We start from the raw sequence: 18651 nt of genomic DNA on the forward strand, positions 1-18651 counted from the left end.
ACAATTTTATCCAGTTAAATACAGTACAGGGACTACAGGGCCAAAATGAAACATAATTGTTTAAGAGTAATTGAACAATCAAACAATGGATTTGTCAAAACAATGGTTAATGCACACAGAACTATCAAAAATGTCCTTGTCTACCCCTAAAGGCTAATAGGATCAATTCTAAACAACTAATGTGATATTTTTAATGGGAGAATTAATCCTTGAGGCAATAAAATGTTCAACTTTATCTCAATCTTTTAAGAGAAAATGTATGGCAAATGAATACTCTGCTGTATTAACTACAGAGTTAGCATTGCCAATTCAATGTACCTCTTTTAGTTACGAAAGAATCCATTTTAGACTAATTCGCCTTTGAAAGAGGATTTTAAATAGGAAGTGATACAAAAATGGTTTTAGGTGTACTCTTAACTCTGACAAATAAATTTACAAAGTAAGCTTTAAAGTATTACCCGAAAGCTATTAGTTACCGTACACTACTTTTACATTCTAAAAACAAACACTAAAACATTTGAAGTTTTGAAAACATGACTTACTTTTTGATAAAATCTTGAATGTAGGAAGATGTTTATTTTTAAATGTAAATTTATTTTCCTCACAAATTTAAAAAAATATGCTCACATCAGTATGAGTAAATACATTCAATGTACAAAATTGCACTCAGATAAGAGGTGTCAGAAAAATAATTATTCATCATAATGAGCATATTTAAAGTTATTACCTGAGGACTCTTTTGATAAAGAACTTGGATTACATTCTATTAGGTCTACTTTAAATAAATTCATAGTGATTAGTTAAAGCTAGGTGTTAAATTGTCTTCCTTAAAGTTTAAATTTCATCACTGAGAGTCACAACATAACTAAAAACATTCTAGCTGAAAATTAGGTAAAATTTATGCTGGCAACGGCTTGACTGTTAGATATGAACGTGATCAGTTCATAACAGAAAATAGGATACTATTGCCTCCATATTTTCATAAAAAACTAATCATGTATCTCTATATTTTAAATTGTCTAAGTCACAGTTGTTTGAATAAGTGAGATCTTGTTAAAATTTCAAAGCAGTTTTTGCTGATGGGCACTTATGAATGTTAAAATGTATGAATGAGGTCAGCTTGTAGCCAATGTTCAAATTAGGTTACTAAGTAGTTGAGGTTGATAAATAGATATACATACCAGGAAACATTTTAAAAAATGGGGAAGGTATAAAAACAAATGCACAAATTAACCTGCACAATTAGTGTAAAATTCACCAAGTATAAAAACCAAGCAAACTAGGCCTAAATGTTTTATAGACTTGATTTGGTTTTTAATAGGAAGAACAGGCTTAACTGTAGAACGTGTGAGACTTTACTATGACACACACGGAATTGAAATATTTGTATACAATAACAGGGTTCCCACTATTTCACGTTGTTTTCACGGTTCTCACAGTCTCCTTTTATAAATTTCAAGGTCTTCAAACAATGTTAGTTATAATGACGAAACTTTATGTAATGCCTTCAGGGTGTCTACTACATTCTGGATAAAAAATTCATGGACAATTCCCGTACCTTTAAGGACTTTAGTCGGTGTGATAACAGAATAATATTCCTGATTTGTCAAACTGTATTTATCTTGTTCTTCATTGTAGTTGTTCCAGAGAGAAAAGTAAATAATAATAGACAAGAATTAAATTTCAAAATAGAAACTTATTGAAAGTAAACAAACATATACTTTAGGTACAGCTTTTATAGTGTAACAGAAAAACGCAATCATTGTCTCCTGCAATAGTGACAAAATCCTAAATATCTCCATCGGTCACGGAAACATCATAACATAGCTTATCCGATCCAGGCGGATTAATTTGGCATTATTCGCCCTGGCACAACGTTAGGTTCTCGACTACTTTTGAAAAAAAAATCTGTAATGCATAATGAATATATTGTAACTCGGTTCTAGGTACAAAATCGGTATGGTAAGCGGCTACCAGTAAGCACAGAGTAAGATTATTGTCTTCTCATCTGCAAAGTTAATATCGACACATAGCAATCATTATAGTTAATCTTAGAATCAATTACATTTTCTTAGTATATTTTACAGCTCTTTCAAAGAAGCAAAATACCCAGGCCTAGGCCTAATTATTTAGGAGGGCCTATATAAACTGAGTAACAAACAATGAGGTTATAATATCAGCAAAGTCACTACAATATCATCAGTCTAGTTCATAAGATTTAGATTGCTTAAAGCATACAACACAATAAATAAATATGGGAAATAAAAAAAAATTGAAACCTGAACGCCAACAATGTAGTACAAAGATACAGAAAATGCAATGACATAATTTGAAACCAAGTAGGCCTACGTAGTGATAAAAAATTAATGCAAACAACAATGCTTGTAGTTTTGTCAATTGAAAGATAAAATATCCATAACAAAGGGGTTTAACTTACAAAATAAGACTGTAGATTAGTTACATGTTTTATATGAAACCATAAACAGTTTTATGGCACTAGGCAATGGCCAGAGGCAAATTGAATGTTCAAGACGAAAGTACAAGTAAGAAGTGAAATTTAACAGCCATTATAAAACCATTATTTCTACGATAAAATTATGTTTGGGATCTAATAATGATTACTCTAGTAATAAATAAAGACGTTGTAAAGAAATAAAAGTGATAAAACTTTTATGAGCTAAGCTACTACTGAGTCAACAGTTCTTGGAAGTACTTGATTGTCATGATAAAATATTAATGGGTTTGAGACTGCTAATGGGGTTTTTATTGCATAATTGATACTTGATACTTGTGTGCTGCGTCGTTGACCGACAATGTCGGATAGACTGCGTTATTATATACATTAAAAAATAAACACTACTATTTACATACATATAAACAATACAACTTAAACAGGCTGTGGCGGTAAATAAAACGTGTTCCCCATTTGTAATGAAGGCTTTTATATGACTTTTAGGGGTTCTTTACTCAGCTCCTCCAGTGAGTACAGTGGCCTATCCACCAAGCTATTTCTGATGGCAGCTTTGAAGGAGGTGATTTCCATATCCCGCACCTTATCCGGCAAGGTATTAAAAAGCCGTATGGCATAGCGGGGATAGCTCTTGAAGGTGCGGGTGAGACGACAACGCGGCATGTCAAGGTGTAGTGCTTGCCGGGTGTCATAGCGGTGGTGAACTTCTCTTCGGTCAAACAGATGGACATTCTCTTTCAGGAGTATTAGGATGTTCAATACATATTGACTGAAGACTGTAAGAATGCCCAGATCTTTAAAAAGGGGCCTACAATGTTCGTTGTAGTCGGCTGACATTATGATTCTTACAGCTTTTTTCTGGAGCAATAATATGTCCTGTGCTGCTGGTGAATGACCCCAAAGTACCAAGCCGTACATAAGATGGCTATGAAACAGAGCATGGTACACAGTTATCAAGAATTGCTTCGGGATGATGTTCCGAAGTTTCCTTAGGAGGCAAATAACCCTAGATAGCCGTGCGCATACCCTATCAATATGTGAGCTCCAGCTTAGTTTGGGATCCAACCAGAAACCTAGAAGTTAAACCGCCTCATCTCTTTCGGTTTGTGGCTTCAGTGTGCAGAGCAAGGACCGAGTCTTAGCTGCATTTAATTTCAGGCGGTTTGCTGTAAACCAGTTCTTGGCCAGCTCCAAAAGATGGTCAGCTTCAATATGCAGTTGCTCAATGTCGCTTCCTCTAGATATCAGAGTGGTGTCGTCAGCGAATAGGAGGGTGGAGCCATTTAGCCTCAAATCGTTCACCGCTACACTAAAAAGGAGAATTACTCTAGTAATAAATTATGAAAATGTAAACAAACATCTGATAAACCTTTTATGTGCTCCTAACCAACTAGTGATTGATAAAATTATGGCCCATTCAAAATTTAAGGACATTGTCTGGCATTTAAGTACAATTCCCGTACATTTCATGGCCAGTAAAAAATTAAGTACAATTCCCGGATTTCCCGGTTGGTAGACACCCTGTGCCTTTTCTAGCCAGTACACAAGGTTTTGTAGCCAATTAATCAGGGCCGCGTTAAGGGTCAGTGGCGCCCTGGGCAAACCCAAAAGCAGCGCCCCCCCCCCCTTATATATACATAACTAAAATGGTTTTGACCACAGCCGTGTAGGGAGGGGAAGGGGGAAGGTGGTTGACTCATCAGTTTGCCGAAATCTACAGCAGGTGGGTTGGGGTAAGTGCAATGATCTTGACAGTTCCTATATGCAAATGCCTCTTGCCCTGCGCCAATAGCTTAATGCACTACGCAGTGATTTGAATGATTTGATTACTGTTCAGTACAGTACAGTGTGCAGTTCATTTCACACGTATTGAACGGGGTTCTACTAAGGGAGTATGTTTTATCTTTGGTTCTACTATGTAGGCCTATGCATATATATATTTATACATTAGCGTGTTTTTTTTTACCAGTTTCGTTTCGGGAGGGAGTTTTCAATTCAGAAGCAGTGAAAAACTGGTTAGTACACTTCACTTTCTTTAAAAATACTTCTTGACTTTCTTTTCTTTGAGCCAACCGCTTGCGGTTCTTGGCTCCACTAGGTTTTTATGCATTTTTCACTGTTTATAGTCCTACTTGTATCAAACTTCTATTTATTTATTACTGGTTCACTAACTGCAGTGTGAGTGTCAACACTGACTAGTGACTGTCACAGTTTAGGTTGTGTTGTGACTGATTTTATGACTGTGCAGCAGGCACAACACGAACACAACCTACTGACTACTGACTAAGCATAAGCAGTAGCCTACTGTACTGACTGGCGCCGCGCGGTAAGTTGTGACTTGTGCATGGGGGTGGGTGTGGCGATGGTGGGTGGTAGGGAGAGGAGGGGCACATCAACAGCTGTAGTCTACAGGCCTACCGTGGTGTAAGGAAAATACATAGGTGTGCTATTCCCGTCATTTGCTGACGTCACCCAAATTGCAAACAAAAAATCAGCTGGTGTATTGCCATATTACACCAACCCATATTATTTATTATGGTTATTGTATATATTTGTTTTGATTTGATTGTTAATATTTTTATAATTTTTCTAAATGGTAAAATAGTGTTTGCAATCTGAGTGACGTCAGCATATAACGGGAATAGCACATCCATGTATTTTCCTTCCACCATGCAGGCCTACCGCCCTGCCTCTGATAGTACTAGTAAAGTGAGTGCGCCCGGTTCACACTGCTGCCTGCCTTTCCCTGACTACACGAGGTATAATGTGAAGGTCGAGTATTTTAAATTTTGTTGCATTTTTTTACTTTTTCAAAAAGGGAAAATCACTTAACTACAAGTTGAAAACACCCATTATATTTTTGAAATCCCGGCTGATCAAAACCAATTTTTCCTAGTGCGGGCGGTAGTTGAGGGCGCCCCCCAACCGCCGGCGCCCCTGGGCATATGCCCAGTCTGCCCGTTTATAAAAGTGGGCCTGCAATTAATACGACACCATTAATAAATTTAACATTGCTTGGATCTATACATGCAGGAAAGCACAAGACCGTAAAATCCTTAAGGCACATTCCATGAATAGAACGCAATAATCAGCCAGTTGGTGCAGAGCGAAGAAAGATACAAGAGATGGAGGTAGAGAAATTTAAAGAAAGACACGTGGTGTTGAGAGGGAGGGTAGGGGAGAATGAGAGTGACAACAAATTTGGGGTTGAGGGGACAGAAAGGTAGAGGGGGACATTAATGGTTAACGACTTAATATAATTATTAGTTACAACATTCTTGTTCTAAAAATGGTGCTAAAAAACAACTATTGGTTACAACGAGACGTAGGAATTGGCTAACTGAGGAACTCGCTAACTCGGTCGTGTGTTGGAACTGGCTAACTCAGGAACCGGCTAACCGTCTCAGTCAGGAATTGGCTATCTCCGGAGCCCGCTAACTCGATTTTGTCTCGCGGCGGAATTCGCTAACTCTGGAAGTCGCTAACCCGGCAGCGCCCACTGCACAGAGCGTTGCCAACCTTGTACGACGAAATAATCGTACACTGCCGTATTTCAAAATGTCAGTATCAATGAAGATACAGTAAATGTTATTTTTTTGCTATACATTCTACTTTTAACAGCTAACTAGCCCAAAGTAATTAAAATGCAATTTTAAAAATCATGAAAAGGGGTTTTTATTTAACTGTACAACGGCCAATTAAATGAAATGTCTTTATTGCCTTTAACATGATATAACATGCATTGCAATCGTCAAAATAACTTAAATAATAAAATAAGTTTGTGATTTCGATCTTATATAAATGCCATAAGTATTATAAGAAAATAATATGAAAACATTGAACTTTCAGTTTAATTGGTACCTACTAAACAATTAAACCTCTACGGTACGAAATTAAGCTAAAATACACGGAAGTTCTGAAACACAGTAAACAAATTTATCGTAATGTCGTAATGAACAAAAACCATTAATTAATACAATCATCAACCATCTTAACTTTCATACTAATTCATAGATTTAAAATTAAAGGTTCGTCGTTGAATAGTTCAACTTACGTGTAATAATATGACATAGACTACGTTTCATATCAATTTGTAGAATAGCTGTAGGTCTAAATCTAGGCCTAATAGTTTAAACCAAAGCATTGTAGGCCTATTAGTAAATAGTTGCCTAGTTCTAAAATGAGTTGATTTTTTTAGTAATAATGTTACATGTTTTAAAACAGTTTTTAGATTGTACACCTAAGCCCCACTAGTATAAATAATAGGAGAAGATATAATATTCTTATATTAAAACGTGACAGGGTTATTTTAATTCACGATTATTAATCAACGACTTGACGGATTTTCCTAATTTTAGTGTTGGGATTCCTTTATATTGCTTTTACAATCGAAATAAACTATACCAAGCCATGCTCGGTTCCCCGTTTCCCGGCAGTGAGCCACTCAATAGACATTAGCTTTGCTGTTGGATAAAATCAGGTAATTTTAGCTATGGCCACCATTCATAAAAATGGTAACAAACAAGAACGCCTGGGTCCATTTAGAACCATAAAAACTCCAGACTTTAGACGTAAAATTAATATTAATTAAGAGGATAACCCGGGTTCTACACTAATAGCCTACGATAACATAAATTTACAAATTGTATTTATGAATAGACAAATTTTTAATGCAATCCATGAATACATTACCACTTTATAATGTATTGATCAATATTTATTTAAATTCAATAGCTCTATTTAAAAAGATATTAGCACTACAATGTATTTCTGTAATGACGTTTAACGTGTAAATTTTATCGGGAAGGTAATCCTCAAAATTCTAGGCATATAAAGTCAAATACTGAAGATTTTTTTAAAAATGTCTATTTGTTGGTTGCCTCAAATAGGATAGACTATTACAATACTGCTTCAATTTTTGTTAATACATGAAAATAAGTAGGCAAGATGACGAGGAGGACCACTTAGAAGTATTAAATTATAGGTTCCAGAAAACTAGTATTTTTAAGTATTTGGGAGTGATGATCACAAACAATAATAGAGAAGAAATAGAAATTCAGAGCAGACTCACAGCAGCAGAAAGATCATACTGGAGTTTAATAAAATTATTCAAAAGCAAACTGCTATCAAAAACCATTAAAATAAGAATGTATAAAACTATAGTGCAACCTGTATTGCTATACGGGTCAGAAACTTGGTCTTTTACCAAAAAATCCCAGAAGCGCCTTATTACTTTTGAAAACAAAATTTTGAGAAGAATTTTTGGACCAGTAAAAGAAGGAAATGCATGGAGGATAAGGAAAAATAGAGAGTTAAAAGAATTATATGGTGAACCAGATATTGTGGGAATAGTTAAAAGTAGGAGATTGAGATGGATGGGCCATATTAACCGTAGAAGTGAGAGAGAGATGGTGAAGATGGTACTCAGAGGTATACCAGAAGGAAGGAGACCATTAGGTAGACCAAGAATGCGATGGGTTGATGAGGTGACGAAGGACTTGAGAGGAATGGGAGCAGACTTGGAGCTGGCAGAGGATAGAAGAGCTTGGAGGCACATGGTTGGCGAGGCCAAAAACCACCTAGGTTTCCAATGGCCACAGGAGTAAGAGTAAGGAGAGATTATATGTTTCCTAACAATATAATGTAAGAACATTTAAATTCCTTTTCTTGACTTAAGTAAAGACGCAAATATTGTAATACATTGTTAACGTTTTTGATTTGCGTTATTATTAATTAATGTACCTAGGTAAATCATGTGCCTGATATAGAAAAATATCGAAACTATTTTGATTTGTTTACCAATACTATGATTCAGAAATATTTCGGTAATAATACAGAAATATTAAGAAGAACCAAACTATTGTTAACACTCGCACGACAGATATAATAGGCCTTTAAAGAGTCAAATATTATAACCTATCAAGGACAAGCATTCAAGGTTACAAGCCCAGTATACAAAATACGAACTTAATAGTTTTATTTGAAGAAGTTCACAAAATGGTATTTATTCCAATAAAAGAAACAAATGGTAGACTACGAGAATAGATATTTCATAACATGTAAAAGATCCAAATTAAATGTACAGTACTATCTTTTTGCATCCCAATAAACTACTATTTAAGTAAGAAAACCATGTATAAAACATACTCCCTTATATTAGTACATTTCTCATGCTTATGGATCAGCTGAAGTCAGTTTTATTGTAAGTTCTGTCCGGTGCACTGTATTTAGAGATCGTGTTTTGTTTACAATTGTTTCTTGTTTTCAGTCATTAAGAATCTCGTTGTTTAACCAAATAAAACGTTCTAATCATAATTAATAACACGTCCCCTAGTTATATAACCAAACAGTAAAGAACAAATCATGAAGTTAACTATAAAAAAATAGAAACAAAATTTCGTCGACACTAGCTATCAGTGTCACCGGACATGAACTAGGCACGAAAACGAGCTTCAAAGGTTACAATGGGATGTAAAGTCTACTTGTGTTGGTTAGTCTATGCCAAGACTATAATGCATTTTCTACCCTAATATTCATAAGAATAATATTAAACATACTTCTAAATATATTATTTTATCGACTACGTTGCTCTTACTCCTAATTATTCGTAGGATACGACATTATGGTACCGATACGATCGTAGGTACTACACTTTCGGCAACACTGGCCAAAAATCTTCGTGCTTGACTCCTATTGGACAGCACCCGAGGCTTCTGATTGGGAGTTAGCGAGTTCCGCCGAGGGGCCAAGTTAGCCACTTCCGTACGAGGACGGAATTCGCTAACCCGGCTCTAGAGCGGGTTAGCGGGTTCCGGAGTTAGCCAATTCCGAAACCGAACAAGTTAGCGAGTTCCTCTCATCGACCAAATTTGAAGATAGGGCGTTTAACATGGGGTTAGCGAGTTCCAGAGTTAGCCAATTCCGCGGACCCGGTTACAACAGATAGAGATACTCAATATAAGACTTACAAAAAGTAAATGTTCTCGAATCTTGGGAGTCCACAAAATAATTACAAATGGGCGTTTTTATACTATGGTGATTAAAAAAAGCAAGAATGGAATAGGAAGCATTTAAAAATAAATATTACACTAACCATAAATGACTACTCTTTGCAATGAAAAGTTACGTAATTAGCCTACTTTTGACACACAGCAAAATAACAGACGACTAATCGGCTACATCTTGCAGTAGCATATAACCTGAAAAAATTTTTCAGGAAAAATATAAAGTATCTTAGCATATAACCTGAAGTATAACCTGAACCGTCGGTATACTTTATTTGGATGGCAAATATTCATTATTGGTTATTTATGGTTGTAGATACACTTGTTAATTTTAAAATCGGGTATCGATATTAGTCAATGATAGTAAACTCTGTTTAAAATTTTAAATAACATATTAAATACTAAACATCAATTCAATCTACAGTCGAGCGTCGATTGGGAAACGTATTGTACAGCTACCAGTACACTATCGCCGAACATTCGCCTGAATGTTTCGCCGAATGTTCGGATCAGATTGCGACCACAAATGTTGACGAATGTGCAGCCCGAACCATCCCGAACTAACCAAGTACACTATCAGCTTAACTTCGGTCGAACTGTGCTGAACCCAATATTGCGTATTCCCGGCAAAACATTCGCACCAAACTTTGTGCAACATGGACGCTAACGTCAAAGACTAATCTAGATAATTATAGAGTAAATTAGTAGAAAATAATTAAATAACAAAACTAAAAGTAACTCTAACTACACAACCACTGCAGTAAATACTGTAAAGAGAGCGTCCGTGACTACGAATGACAGCGACTGTGTACTGGCTAGGTTCGTGCGCGTCTGCGTTCAGCATTCGTCCTAGTTCGTCTCCTTTGATTCGCGACGGGAGACCGCCAAAAAAGCGAGCGCACCCGAACACGAATGTTGGCGATGCGAACTACCCCAAATGTACACGAGCACACTATCGCGTTCGTCTTAGTTCGCCTAGATTCGGCGATAGTGTACTGCATGCATATAAATCGTTTGTTGTCTGTCTAGTGTCTACACAACAGTTCAGCCATTGCTTGCTACACAAAAACAGACGCAGACAAATACTTATTGCGGTCAAGTCAATACTGGCAATAGCTTGCACTGAACTAGAGCTCCAACTGAAGGTAGTACCAGAATGCGAGAATGCCGAGAATTGTGAGACTTAGCCACCATTTGTACTAGAGGAATACCTAGTACTAGTACTTTGGAACTAGGAGATTGGGGGATTGCAATTAAGCCAACAGCCAATGAGCTGGTTGATTCTTTAAGTGGTACCAACATAACAACATTTTACATTGTCTCAATTTTCTAGCAAAGTTACATAATCACACTCACAACAATGTCGATATCACTGCGCATTCAGTTTCACACTACTCGCCCCTTGTATCGTCTCCAGGCAACATATTTGGGGTTTTAAGGTTTCAAAAACAAATTCACGGCTAAATCAAGGTCTTTTCACGATTGACCTAATTCACGGTTTTAAGGTATTCACAGTTGTGTGGGAACCCTGAATAATGTGTTTCCTATTAAGAGAGCTCATCCAATGTACGGGTAAGCAAGCCTGCTCTTCCTACCAAATAAACAAAATTGAACCTATTCTGATCTAGAGCCCATTACCAAGAACACCAAAAACCCTTTTGATTTTACTGTATAGGAAAAACCATTCCACCACCTGAATAAAAACAATAGGGATGGACGGGTCCCGAAATTTCGGGAATTTTTCGGGAAAAAAATATTCCCGATTATCGGGACGGGATTACATTTGATTCGGGAATTTTTCGGGACGGGATTTGGTCCGATCGTCGGCGATTTTGCCGCTTCGCCAGTGCCGTTGACGCCGCTATTGCGAGCGATAGGTCCGCGAACGCAGGAGACGAAGTCATTTCGACGATCGCGCCGTGACCGCGGAATCCTACCGACGATCGCGCCGTGACCGCGAGTCATACCGACGATCGCACCGTGACTGCGGAGTCATGCCGACGATCATGCCGTTACCGCGGAGACATACCGACGATCACGACGTGACCTTGGAGTCCTACCGACGATCGCGCCATGACCGCGGAGTCATACTGACGATCACGACGTGACCGTGGAGTCCTACCGACGATCGCACCGTGACCGCGAGTCATACCGACGATCGCGCCGTGACCGCGGAGTCATGCCGACGATCACCCCGTGACCCCGGAGTCATACCGACGATCATGACTTGACCATGGAGTCCTACCGACGATCTCACCGTGACCGCGAGTCATACCGACGATCGCGCCGTGACCACGGAGACATACCGACGATCACGACGTGACCGTGGAGTCCTACCGACGATCGCGCCATGACCGCGGAGTCATACCGACGATCACGACGTGACTGTGGAGTCCTACCGACGATCCCACCGTGACCGCGAGTCATACCGACGATCGCGCCGTGACCGCGGAGTCATACCGACGATCGCGCCGTGACCGTGAGTCATACTGACGATCATGCTGTGACTGCGAGTCATACCGACGATCATCCTGTGACCGCGAGTCATACCGATGATCACCCCGTGACCGCGGTCATTTTGACGATCGCACCGTGACCGCGAGTCACAAGTTTCTATAGGTACCTGTATATTGTTACCCATTTTTTTGTTTTTATAGATCAGTACCACAAACGGTAAAAATTTATATTGTATGTCTTTTTTTGGTAACTGCAATACTCAAGACTTTCTTTTTATGCACAAATAAAATCCCGTCCCGTCCCGTCCCGAACTAAAAATTCAATCCCGTCCATCCCTAAAACAAAAACAGCAGTGTAGGTTTACATACCCTTTAGGCATTTCATCAAAAGGATCCTTAGACTTAGGCTCAGCAGCAAGTAGTGCTTCTGCAGCATCAGGTTCTTCAGCTGGTTCTTCTTGCTCCTTCTTTTTCTCCTCTTTCTTTTTCTTATCCTCTGGAGCCTTGTCTTTCTTCTTGTCCTTCTTTGCAGTCTCCTTCGCTGCTCCTCCTTTGGTGGCAGCTACATAGTTAACACATCAACAAAAATGTAAAATTAATGTTGAAGGAAAGCCAGTTTGCTGACAAAGTATTTGTTTCAATCTACTCTATAAAGATGTCTTGATAAGGATGAAATATCAATGTCACCTACGTTAAGTGACTAGTGTATTGGTTATCTCTTGAACTGTAATTTTCTAAAGTAAGGAATCTCAACTCAATAATTTTCCAAAAACTTAGCAAATCACAAACAACAAACTACATTTTTTAACTAATTAAAATTTTTATTTCACTGTATTTTATAAATGAATATTTAACAAGCTGAATACTAACTGCTTATTTCACACAAAACTACAACATTGGTAAATTTTACTCTGTAGGTAACAATTATTAAAAAAAAAAATTAATGATTTTCTTTGGTGTATATCCTACGTACTTTTGTGCACTTAACCTTTAAACCTTAAAAAGAATTAACCTTTTAATTTTTACAGATGAATAGACACTTAAGATAAAACAACTAAGTATACTTCATATACTTCCTTTATACTAAGGACAAAGACACAATGTAAAAATAAGAGTTCTACTTGCAGGATTTACTACTTTTAAAGTAAATGATGGTAGGCCAAATAATTTGTTAAAATAAACATATTTGGGTTATGAATTAACCAACAAATCAGAAGTCTATTAACAGCCACAAATAAATTTTAAGCGCAAAACTAAATTATGAGGAAGCAGTTCATAAATGTAAATTGTAATGCAAAGTGTGAAAATAAAAACACCAAAAGCACCTAAGGGTTTGGGGTGGTTTCACATGATAGTACCTAGGTAAAGATAAGACGATTGTTTACTTGGAGGAAGCTTACGGTCCTGAATCTTGGCTGGATAAGTGTTGAAAACTAACATTAGTATTATTATACAATATGAATTTATAAAAAACTATGATTAACTGGGCTGATTCAGATTAGCATGACCAAATATATCACAGAATACACTCAAGAGGTTTACCAAATAGGTTAATCATCATCTTCAGCCGTAATATTTCATCAATGGGAGCTAATAATTCCAAGCAAAAGGTGTGCATTTTTTAAGATTCCCTAGGCCTTATTTCTATTTTAAGAAATTATGAACATTTATTATATTTTATTAAATAGGAGATAGCCAAAATAATGTTGAGACCATTTGCAATTGACTAAGAATACTGCAGGCAAAAAAATTTGCAATAAAGCAAAGCAACTATGTACCTCTATTATATATTTAAAAAAAACACAAAGGACACAAAAATTTGTTAGCATACTAGCACACAATTAGGTTGTACGTCCAATCAAAACCTGCATCTGTTCACTCTTTTAAACAAATTTTGTTTGCAAGAATTCAACTAAAAAACAGACCATCATTGTGATAAGAAGTATTGTGAATTTGAAAATTTGTTGGCCAAAATTATTTAATAAATTAGTATAGCATGTTGTATTAATGTAGTGATGGGCCGATTCCAAAATTTCTCGATTCCGATTCTTAAATTTAAGATTCGAATCTCGATTCCGATTCCAAATGCAATTATGTTTTATGAATGTGTTTAAAATTGTGAAATCAGTACAAGCTTACCAAGCATGTTATCTATATGTAGAATTTAGAATGTCACACATTCAATACACATTTACAAGGTTATTGTAAAATACTAGCCATAGAATATTATAAAATAACTTTTATATGTACTATAAAAAATCATTCATTATCATTATAAAAAATCAGCCCCTATCCAATTCTTGATTTTTAATTTATATACAAACTAACCTAACCTTATATAAACTTCTAGGAGTAGGCCTAGTTGAAACAAAAACATAATTAATTATACAGCTTAAGCAATAGATCAATAATATTAATATTTGGTATCTGATCTGCATTTAAGTCACACGATTCACAACAAAAGTAAGTTGGATGTGGTATGTGACTTACCACCTCTTGATAATCGTTTTTTGCATATATTGCAGGTAGCAAAAAGGCTTTCGTCATTTTCCTTTGTAAAAAAGTCCCACACGTCACTTTTCTTCCTTCTAGACATGATTTTTGTTTGTCCAAATAAGTTAAACCTAACAATAATACAAACTAACAATCACGATAACTAAAAACAAGGCAAGCTCAATACGTTTTACTTTTGGGGTTAAAAAAGTTGATCTTACAAATTGAAAAGTTACTATTTCACAACAATACGATTTGTTGATGCCGTCCGTACTGGAGCATTTAAGTATTTTTCACTTTATCAGTGTTGCCACTGTTGGCAGACAATAACGGAACCTGCAAAACTACTCTGCCTATCGGCCATTAAAATACCCAGTGTTCGAAGATTTACCCGTTGATTGCAACACTAAACAAGTTTATTTACAATTTCGCGCACTTGAACATTTATAGGTAGTTAAAACCTTCCAATTCACTGTACAAAATTATATTCCCAAGCCCAAGCCCAAGTCGCTTTTAGGCTATAGGACGCTCGCTCTAGTCTCGTTGAGTAGTGACGTTTCGGGACCGAATACGAAGTGTTTTGTTATACTTTGGTAATGAATGGTAGCTCAGCTCTGTTTAGGGATGAGCATCGATAGTAGATGTTTTCGCATCACCGATGTTTTTCTATAGATTTTCGTTGTTTTTCACATCGATGTTTTTGACCAAGTGTAATTGAGATATCGATGCTTTCCGTTACTGGAGAGTACAGAGACCAGACGAAAAATTGAAGAAAAAAATCTATGTCTTAGTCCCAAAAACATCGATGTTTTCTAAACGATGTTATCGGTTACTGATAACATCGATGTAGCGATGCAATGATTCAGTTAGTAGCACCAATACTAGAAAAATACCGGTATGGATCATAAACATAAACAAATGACGTTGTTGGCCCGAATCCTCTACGAATAGCGTTGAACATATGTTTTGGCAGTTCAATTTAAGCAATGTGAAATAATGTGTATTTTCGGGCCAAAAATGTCATTTGTTTATGTTTATGATCCATACCGGTATTTTTCTACTTTTCTAGTATTCGTGGTTAGTAGCCTTGGTACCACTGGTTGATCTAAATCGATGCTCATCCCTTTCCTTGTATGTCTTGTGAGCTGTGACGCAATGCTTACTCGCTCCAGTCCAGTTTGCCCGAATCTCCAATTCCCATCTGTTAACTGTTTCTCATTGTAGGCTACTATCTGTATTGAGTTCGCATCTATTATTTTTGCAATACGCTCGCTCTAGTCTCGCTGAGTTAGTGACGATACGACCAGGACTTGTTGTTTGCTCAGAGTTGCAAGCAAATCATTAGCAATCTGAATTTATTTTGTTTCTTTGTTGCTTTATATGACGTTTATGGCTTATTTTAACCAATTTTATCAAAGAATCGAAGAGAGTCGGAATCGATCCCAAACCCACGGAGATTCGAATCGAATGCTCGATTCGATTCCGGCGGAATCGAGAGTATTTTGGAATCGAGAATCGGAATCGGCCCATCACTAATTAATAGTCAAAGATACTAGCATGCAATAAGTTATAAGTTGCATCAATCAATCAATATCCATGTATAAAGATTAAAACTAAAACAATTTTTTAAGTAATCGGATTTGATTATTACTGTTCACTCCCAAATTTAAATTAATCTAAAATTTAATTTAGACTACTAAAAACATGCATTACAGATTAGCTTATGATTATCAGAATTAGCATGGCATAGCAATCACTGGGCACTGAGCACTCAAATGAGGTGTCAGAAAATGTTTATCATCATCATCATCATCATAAGCTAGGTTCTGTTATTTTTTAGTAATGTCCCACAAAAACTCATTACTTCTTCATTGTTTTTCCTTTTTAATTGTCTAGCTGTTGACATCAAACAGCCATATTATAAACAATAATATAAACAATACTTTTATATTATAAGAGTACGGTATAGGATAAAAGTAGTTTAGCCATATTATAAAGTTAACTAACAATTTACTTTTCTTTATTTGGAATCCTAGTTTGTAGGGGTGTGCGATGCATCGAAAATGCATCGAAATTTCGATTCGATTCGATTCGATGCATCGAATCGCGATTCGATTCAGTGGTGGTCAAAAAACGATTCGATTCACGAGGAAGTCAGTATCCATATACGAAAAACGCCTGCAGAAAGTCAATGCAATACAGGAGCGCGTTGCTGTTGCTTAATACATTCTTTGCATTAAATATAGCTTTAATTGTTTTATATTTTTTTGTTTTGACATTGCAAATGATTAGAGGTTTGTTTTTTGTCTTGATGTAAGCAGTGTGTGAAATATTTTACTACTGTGAACCTAGCCAAAACAAGGTAGGTTACTCCAAAATAATTTTAAAAATAAGTCTGAAAAATTGTTACTTAATACTTAACTAGTAAGATTAATGTTATAGACTGATTCATTTGGTATTTTTGTTAGGTGTCTGCCGGTCCCCGTCCCCGAATTTTTGTTGGGGCAAAAGAAAAAAAAAAAGAATAATTTATTTCCAAAGAAACACTCTTATATTATTATATCTATTATTACAGAGGAATTAAAATGTTCAAATGAGAATTAAAAATTAAGTTGGCTCACAACCGAATAAAGACACATCAGAGCAATTGCCGCACTGCCACTAGCCAGAGCCAGGTCTAGTCGTCTACTGATAAGAGTAACAAGACAAAAGCCCTGACGCAACACTAACAGTGCAAAGAAAACAAAGTCAAAAGAATAGAAAGACTATTTATCCAGACATACTAGTATAATCATTTATTGTTTATTCAATACCTAATTAAAAATATATTTTATTATTTTACATAATAAATTATAAACAAAAGAAATATCTGATATAGTGAACAGATCTGTATCTTGGTTAGATGGGGTTAAAAAAATATATTTCTAAGATCCAATACAATATTTACAACTCACAAATTACATTGAATTAATTTCTTTGAAAATAATCTCTAACAGTTTTGTGTTTTTGAATAAAGAAATATATTTCTTTGTCTCTACTTCCTTGTTTCATCACTTGCATTTTGTCAGCAATTGAAGCAGCTGGGTAGCAACCGGGTGGTGTAAGAGGGGAGGGGGAGGGTCTATGACCTTGAATTCACACATCGTTGCCCGGGCCTGGCTGGTGAGACTGATTCATTGTTTTTGTTGACATACTACTACCCTTCCTTAAGAGAAAAAGGCCCTGCTGTTCCAAAAACATTGAGGGTAGTTTAAAAACATTGACCTGTGTTGCCAAGGGCACTAGGCTAGAAGATAGCATTTAACTTTCTTGTCTCTTGATTTAATATTATTTTAATCTTCTATATATTATTTAAGAGTTACTTTTCGGGTACCTAATTAGTTGTGATATTGTTTGGCTTTATTTTATGGATTTTTAATTCTTTTCATTCATTAGCTATCAAAATCAGTTGTTTTAGGATTTTAATCTCTTGCAGTAGGTCTATACTACTGTATGACATGATATGCATTTTTTAGTCCTTATTAATTATACCATAAACAATGTTTGTATGTTATTTACTGTTTTTGAGTTTTATAGGAAATTAGTTTACACAATATCTTTTCTTCAATGAGTTCTCCACTTGACATGTTGCTTCTAGCCTATTACTATTTTAGGCCCTATAAAAATAATGCCTAGGTAAAGCTGTAGCCAATAATAATTCTTTATTTATGATGATGTAACAAATAATGTAAGTGTGAGGTTATTATACTAAGGAGGTTAGGAGGCAGGGAATGAATGATACATATTGCATGGTGGAAACATATTATTTTTATTTTCTTCTTGCTTGCAGTCCTGAAGCCGGTCCACAGGCCCTAAACTTGTGATATGTAAATTTATTTCTTAATGGTCTTTTTATATTAAGTTCCATTCAAATTTGTTGTAATTTAGCTACCGGCACCTATTTATTTATATTTAAACAGTTATTAAAATGAGAATGAATGTCTTGATAAAAAAAATATTTTCTTCTTTCTTGCAGTTGAGCCAATTCAAGTAAAAATTATGAAATAGGCAAGTAAAGCAGCTCACTGGTATTTCCAGCAGTTATTCTAATACATATGATTGAAAATAAATATTTTTTCACCTAAAATTCATATGTTAAGTATGAAATAGGCCTAATACCACATCAACAAAAATTTGTATTACACAAATGTGATACATTTTAATTATTGTTAATCCACTCAATTGACAA

General features: G+C 36.0%; 1 protein-coding gene across 2 annotated transcripts in view; it reads right to left on the reverse strand.

Annotated features, from left to right (window-relative positions):
* LOC128985611 (elongation factor 1-gamma-like) overlaps window positions 1-18651 on the reverse strand; it is a 47113-nt gene that overhangs the window by 14315 nt on the left and 14147 nt on the right. The window contains exons 7-8 of one of the 2 annotated variants that reach the window (XM_054405253.1): window positions 13289-13345; window positions 12300-12492 (exon numbers count right to left, since the gene is read on the reverse strand). In XM_054405253.1, the coding sequence (XP_054261228.1) occupies window positions 12300-12492; window positions 13289-13345 (250 nt within the window). The remainder of the gene's footprint in view (window positions 1-12299; window positions 12493-13288; window positions 13346-18651) is intronic. The other variant, XM_054405254.1, reaches the window with a different exon arrangement.

The sequence above is a fragment of the Macrosteles quadrilineatus genome, unplaced genomic scaffold (genome assembly GCF_028750875.1).
Source record: "Macrosteles quadrilineatus isolate MER2022 unplaced genomic scaffold, UCM_ALF_1.0 Scaffold_2__2_contigs__length_208266976, whole genome shotgun sequence".
NCBI lineage: Eukaryota > Metazoa > Arthropoda > Insecta > Hemiptera > Cicadellidae > Macrosteles > Macrosteles quadrilineatus.